This window comes from Physeter macrocephalus, chromosome 7, assembly GCF_002837175.3.
Source record: "Physeter macrocephalus isolate SW-GA chromosome 7, ASM283717v5, whole genome shotgun sequence".
Lineage (NCBI taxonomy): Eukaryota > Metazoa > Chordata > Mammalia > Artiodactyla > Physeteridae > Physeter > Physeter macrocephalus.
Genome location: NC_041220.1, coordinates 146,959,310 through 146,965,710, shown reverse-complemented (window position 1 = coordinate 146,965,710; position 6,401 = coordinate 146,959,310). Strand labels below are relative to the sequence as shown.

At 63.7% G+C, this 6,401-nt stretch overlaps 1 protein-coding gene across 5 annotated transcripts in view; it reads left to right on the top strand.

Annotated features, from left to right (window-relative positions):
- Positions 1 to 6,401, top strand: part of PPP2R3B (protein phosphatase 2 regulatory subunit B''beta) — a 53,033-nt gene that overhangs the window by 41,931 nt on the left and 4,701 nt on the right. For all 5 annotated transcript variants that reach the window (XM_055086289.1, XM_028492484.2, XM_055086288.1 and 2 more), the window contains 5 exons: positions 448 to 604; positions 4,476 to 4,524; positions 5,065 to 5,154; positions 5,408 to 5,583; positions 6,268 to 6,386. In XM_055086289.1, coding sequence (XP_054942264.1) covers positions 448 to 604; positions 4,476 to 4,524; positions 5,065 to 5,154; positions 5,408 to 5,583; positions 6,268 to 6,386 — 591 coding nt within the window. The remainder of the gene's footprint in view (positions 1 to 447; positions 605 to 4,475; positions 4,525 to 5,064; positions 5,155 to 5,407; positions 5,584 to 6,267; positions 6,387 to 6,401) is intronic.

Here is a 6,401-nt window from a genome sequence, read left to right as displayed (position 1 = left end):
CCTTCCGCCCCTCATCCCCCGACTCGTCCGTCATCCACTCATTTTCCTTCTTTTCATTCATCCACCCGCCCACCCTCTCTCTTCTCCTGTTCGTCTTGTACCCTTCCTTTCCCCTCGTCCACCCCGGAGGCACGGCCCCGCCGTGCGGGCGCACCCGGGCTCTGTGGACCTGTGCGTGTCCGCAAGGCCGGGCTGACCCGCCTGTGTCAGGAGCCCCTGGCCGCGAGAGCGTACGTGCGTGGGCTGCCCCGTGCTGCACTCCCGCGGCCCTGACCGTGTGCACCCCGACCTGGTTGCTGGGCTCCCGGCCCTCAAGCAGGTCTCCACCGGCTCTGACCCTCCACCCTCACGACGTGAGGCGTCTGGGGGGGTCCCACCTGCGGGAGGCCCGTCTCCACGCTGCAGCCGGAGGTGCCTGGCAGCGGTGTTCTGGGTTTGTCCCGGCAGAACGTGGCCCTCCTGGAAGACGAGGTGGACATCAACCAGCTGACGGAGTTCTTCTCCTACGAGCACTTCTACGTCATCTACTGCAAGTTCTGGGAGCTGGACACGGACCACGACCTGCTCATTGACGCGCAGGACCTGGCCCGGCACAATGACCACGGTGAGGACGCGGCCTGCGGGCGGCGGCGATGCAGCGCTGGGGCGGGCGCTGCCCTGCGGGCTCCTGCGCCTCCGGGGAGACCGGCATGGCTGCCTCCCTGGCCTTCGAGGCCTGAACCTTGTACTGCCTTGGGTCTCCTCCTGCAGGACACGAGGGAGACAGGGACACAGCACAGGACCCTGGGGACCGGGGCGGACACGGGACACGGCACGGGACGCGCGGGGAACGGGGCGGACACGGGACACGGCACGGGACGCGCGGGGGCCGGGGCGGACACGGCGCACGGCACGGGACGCGCGGGGAACGGGGCGGACACGGGACACGGCACGGGACGCGCGGGGGCCGGGGCGGACACGGGGCACGGCACGGCACGGCACGGGACCTGCGGGGACCGGGACGCGCAGGTCCTGCCGTCGGTGGAGGCGCTCTCTGGGGGGCGTGGAGCTCCTGTCCTGAGCACGGGTAGCGGCTGCCCCACACAGGCTGCATCCGTCCGTCCCCCGTTCTCCCCGCCCCACCTCCCCTCCATTTGTCCTCAGGTATTTGGGGGCCACCCCACCCGTCCATTTCATGCCAGGTCTCCTGATGAGCCCCGGCGTGGGCCAGTCTGGGTGCCACCCTGAGGTCCCAGTGCCTGTTCCCGTAGCTGAGCAAACACCTGTTCTGCAGGCGGGGCAGCGTTCCCCTCCCTCCCTCCCTCCCTCCTCCTGCGGCTTCCTGCTCTGTGTCGGGGCCTCGAGTGGCCCGTGTGTGGGCGGCTCTGGGCACCGTCCCGAGGCCAAATTCCAGCCCGGGGCCACTTGGGCCGCAGCGGGTGGGACAGCGGCGGCGCGCCCCCAGGAGTCGTCCTGAGGGGAGGGAACGGCGGAGCAGAGACACGGTTCCCTGAGAGGTTTCGCTTCTGGCTTCTGGGTTTGACCGTGAGCTTCTGTGCGTTCTCCTCGCAGAAAGGCCTGAGACGGTGAACTCTAGCCTCCGCACAGTTCAGGAGCAGCAGGGGAGACCCAGTGTAAATGCTTCTTTGATAAGAGCAAATTATCACCTCCCACCTCCCCCCTCCCGTGGCAAGAAATCACATTTTCAGGGTACACAGGCTGGGCCAGAATTTAAGTGCACCGTGGGTTCTTAGTTTTAGAAACGATTTTCTTAAGACTGCACGTTTTCATGTAACGGATTTTTCATGTACCCCCAACACGCACGACCGAATTTCTGAATCCTCTCCCTCCCTCCCTCCTCCTGCGGCTTCCTGCTCTGTGTCGGGGCCTCGAGTGGCCCGTGTGTGGGCGGCTCTGGGCACCGTCCCGAGGCCAAATTCCAGCCCGGGGCCACTTGGGCCGCAGCGGGTGGGACAGTGGCGGCGCGCCCCCAGGAGTCGTCCTGAGGGGAGGGAACGGCGGAGCAGAGACACGGTTCCCTGAGAGGTTTCGCTTCTGGCTTCTGGGTTTGACCGTGAGCTTCTGTGCGTTCTCCTCGCAGAAAGGCCTGAGACGGTGAACTCTAGCCTCCGCACAGTTCAGGAGCAGCAGGGGAGACCCAGTGTAAATGCTTCTTTGATAAGAGCAAATTATCACCTCCCACCTCCCACCTCCCGTGGCAAGAAATCACATTTTCAGGGTACACAGGCTGGGCCAGAATTTAAGTGCACCGTGGGTTCTTAGTTTTAGAAACGATTTTCTTAAGACTGCACGTTTTCATGTAACGGATTTTTCATGTACCCCCAACACGCACGACCGAATTTCTGAATCCTCCGGGCGTGTGTTTTGTCTGTGGTCGACGGGACCCGGACGGTCCCCTGACGTGAGCTCCCCGGGGCACCGTCTGCTTGCTGTATCTCTCGGACTGGCCTCGCGAGGGTGCCGTGAACACTGGCGTGTGGACGTCTGAGCGGACGTGGGTCTCTCTCAACTCCGTCCCTAAATTTGACGCCTGGTCTCAACTCCAGCTCCCTCTGTGATCTCGGGAATAGCTCCAGGCGCAGACCCGTGGTGGCCGGCACGTGGTTCCCCAGATCGGGGGTCACCTGTCCCCGCCCGTCCCCACGACCCTAACCCTGGTGCCACGTCCCTGTGTCTACCCCGTCGAGGTCTCACGTCAGGGCATCTCGTGGGGCCGGTGTGTGGGCTCTGTCACCAGGCAGGGCTGGTGGCGTTGTGGCCTTGAGCCACAACTGACTGGGGACCGTGGTCTTACGACCAGCACAGGACACTGGGTGGCTTCGGGCACAGCCCCCCAGCTGTGGACGTGAGTGCCATGACGCGTCCCCCCCCTTCCATCTGCCGCCTCCTAACCTACCAGGTTCTGCACGAGAGGCGGCAAAGCTCTTCCTTATGTCCCGGGAAGGAACAGGCAGAGGGGCAGAGCTGACCTGTCCCGTGTCCCACGGACGAGCGGGTTCTGTTCTCAGGTTGCCGGTCGTGGCAGTGAGTCTGAGTCAGCTGTCCAGTTCCCTGGGGCTGTTGTCATGGCCGGGGCGGGGGGGGGGGCGGGGGCGGACCCTCAAAGAACAGGAAGTTGTCCTCCCAGTTCTGAGGCCAGAGGTCCAAAATCAACGTATTTATGAAGGACTGTCATCCAGGAGGGGCTTCCTGAGGCGGCTGTATTGGATGACCACAAATGGGGGGCTTAAAATCCATCCTCCCCCACCCTGGGGACCAGACGTCTGAGGTCAAGGTGTCCCAGGGCTGCGCTCCCTCCAGAGGCTCCAGGGGAGGGTCCTTCCTGCCCCTTCCAGCTTCTGGGGGCTCCAGGCGTCCCTGGGCTTGGGGCCACCTCCCTCCCATCTCTGCCTCTGTCTTCCCGGGGCTTCTCCTCTGTGTCTGTGTCTCTCCTCTTCTGTCCCTTAGAAGGACCCTGTCATTGGATGTAGGGCCACCCTCCTCCAGGAGGACCTCATCTCAGACCCTTCACTGCATCACATCTGCAGAGACCCTGTTTCCATGTAAGGTCCTGTTCACAGCCCAGGAGTGAGGATGTGGATATCTTTCTGAGAAACACTGTTCAGCCTCTGACACCATCCAGTCATTTCCCATTAGAGGCGACTTTCATTGAATCAGGATAACTTGAGGGAAAAGACACTTTGTCTTTACGTCTCCATTTTTGTGGTTATAGACCTTGGGTATGGGCTGAAAAGTCCCCAAAATTTACACGATGAAGCCCTGACCCCCGGGACCTCAGGATGTTGGCTGTATTAGGAGATAGGGTCTTTAAAGAGGGGACGAAGGTACAATGAGGTCACTAGGGTGGGTCCTGATCCCATAGGACTGGTGTCCTTATAAGAAGAGGAGATCAGGACCCAGACACACACAGAGGGACGACCCTGTGAGGACACAGGGAGGAGAGGCCGTCTACACGCCCAGGAGAGAGGCCTCCGGAGGGACCAGCCCTGCCCACACCTGGATCTCAGACTCCAGCCTCCAGGACTGGGGGAGAAATAACGTGTGCTGTTTAAGCCGCCCCGTCTGCGGTGCTTCATTATGGCAGCCCCAGCCGACTAATTTGGTGTCTTCCACTCTTTCATCCTCTTAGTTGCCTGGGGGTTGGATGCATTTGTGTGCTGATCACAACAAACTGAGTGTTTGGAGGCAGAGCCTCTGAAAGGGTGGATGTGTGTTTCCTGCCCTTTACCCCTGCTCTGTCTTGTGGCCCCTGGGCCAGCCCTTCATTCTGGCTCTGCTCTGGGCTCAGGTCCTGGCCTGGAACGCGCCGGGCAGCGCCTGAGGGAGGCCGGGAGCAGGAGATTTGGTCCCGAGGGTTCCGCCTGACTGGGCCTGGGTCTCGGCGTTGAGACCCGCGCCCGCCCAGCCACCTGCAAGGCTGCTCCGTTGGGCCAGGAGCAGCGTGCGGGGCTCACGGCCTGCTTCCTCTTTTGCAGCCATATCCACCAAGATGATCGAGAGGGTCTTCTCTGGAGCCGTGACGCGGTGAGTCCCAGCCGCTCAGCTGGCCTCGTCAGGGCTTGGGGCTCACGTTCCGCATGCGCGTCCGGCTCTGACTCATTCGCTCCTGATGTGAGGTGGCCGTGCTCTGGGAGCGCGTGCCGTCGTCACATGAGGTCCTGAGTGAGGGACACGCGTACACACCTTTGTCACGAGGTCACGAGTCGGGGACACATACCACCCACGAGGTCACATGTAAGGGACACACCATTGTCACACGGGGTCGTAACTTGGGACACATACACGCCTTTGCCACGAGGCCGTGAGTCGGGGGACACGGGCCCCTGCCCCTAAGGCTGTGAGGTGGCTGTGACCGTGGAGGCTGCTCCTGTCTGAGCTGGGCCCCAGGGACCCGCCTCCGGGTCACACGGTCTCTCTCAGGCCTTGTCCCGAGTAGGAACGAAGGGGACAGGACTGGGCCAGATGCAGGGTTCCCCATGCCCCGGGGGAGGTGGGTGGGGACCCCGCCTCAGGCTGCTTCTCCCTGACGCAGTCTTTGTCTCTCGATTCTGGCCCTGAATCCAGAGGGAAAAAAGTGCAGAAAGAAGGAAAAATAAGCTACGCTGACTTTGTCTGGTTCTTGATCTCCGAGGAAGACAAGAAAACCCCGACCAGGTGAGTATCTGGCAGCTGTCCTCTGCTCCACTTGCTAGAACACTTAGAAGCAGGGGCTAGAGATCACCCCTGAGCAAGGGCGCCCCCGCTCCGTGATCCACCTGGGCAAGGTCAGACACAGGCGGGGCTCGCACTGGGGGAGGCGTCCCCGGGTGGTGGCGCCTGTCCCTGGCGGGGCTCGCACTGGGGGAGGCGTCCCCGGGTGGTGGTGTCCGGCCCGGGCGGCCATGCTGACCGCAGCGCGGTGTCACAGCATTGAGTACTGGTTCCGCTGCATGGACCTGGATGGGGACGGGGTGCTGTCCATGTTCGAGCTGGAGTACTTCTATGAGGAACAGTGCCGCCGGCTGGACAGCATGGCCGTCGAGGCCCTGCCCTTTGAGGACTGCCTGTGCCAGATGCTGGACCTGGTGAAGCCCCAGAGCGAAGGTGATGCCGGGTGGCGGGGTCCCGCAGTGAGACAGGGACACCCCGGGGGAGTGGGTCCTTGGGGGTTGGGAAGGTGGTCCCCCGACCCCGTGTCTGTGTTCCTTCACGGCCCATGTGGGGAGACCAAGCCCAGGCCCCCGGCGCGGGCACTTCAGAGGGCCCCCCGCCCTCGGCTCCCCCTCGTCCGGCCCTGTGCTGGGGCCCCCCGGGTGTGTTTGGTGGGTGTGGGAGCCAGGAGCCCACCAGGTGCGTCCTTCCGGGGGCGCCCAGGACACCTTCCAGGGTCAAAGGGAGGCTCTGCCCGAAACCACCCCGCCCCCCCACGCCTCGGTCGGTGTCGTGCATCCGTGTCCTGGACCCTGGTCTCAGGGTGGGGTCGTCACCGGTGTCGTCACCGGGGGCCACAGTGGCCTGGGCCTTCCTGCCCTGGCTGGGGGCTCCTGCCCCGTGTCCGCGGGCCCAGGGCAGCTCGGGTCCTGCCCTCAGGTGACTCTCGCGCGGCCCTCACTGCGTTGGGCCCTGTCTCCCGACCCCTCCCACCCCCCGGGCTTCTGCCCACACCCGTGGGCTGGTTCGGGGCAGGGGTTCGTGTCCTAAGGCGTGTCGTTACGCACGCACGGAGGGGACGTGGCTCCCGGGCGCGCGTGGGAGCCGCGTGCGCTCACGTGCCGCCCTTGCCTGCAGGGAGGATCACGCTGCACGACCTGAAGAGGTGCAAGCTGGCCAATGTCTTCTTCGACACCTTCTTCAACATCGAGAAGTACCTGGACCACGAGCAGAGGGAGCAGATCTCCCTGTTCAGGGTGAGTGGCGGGGGG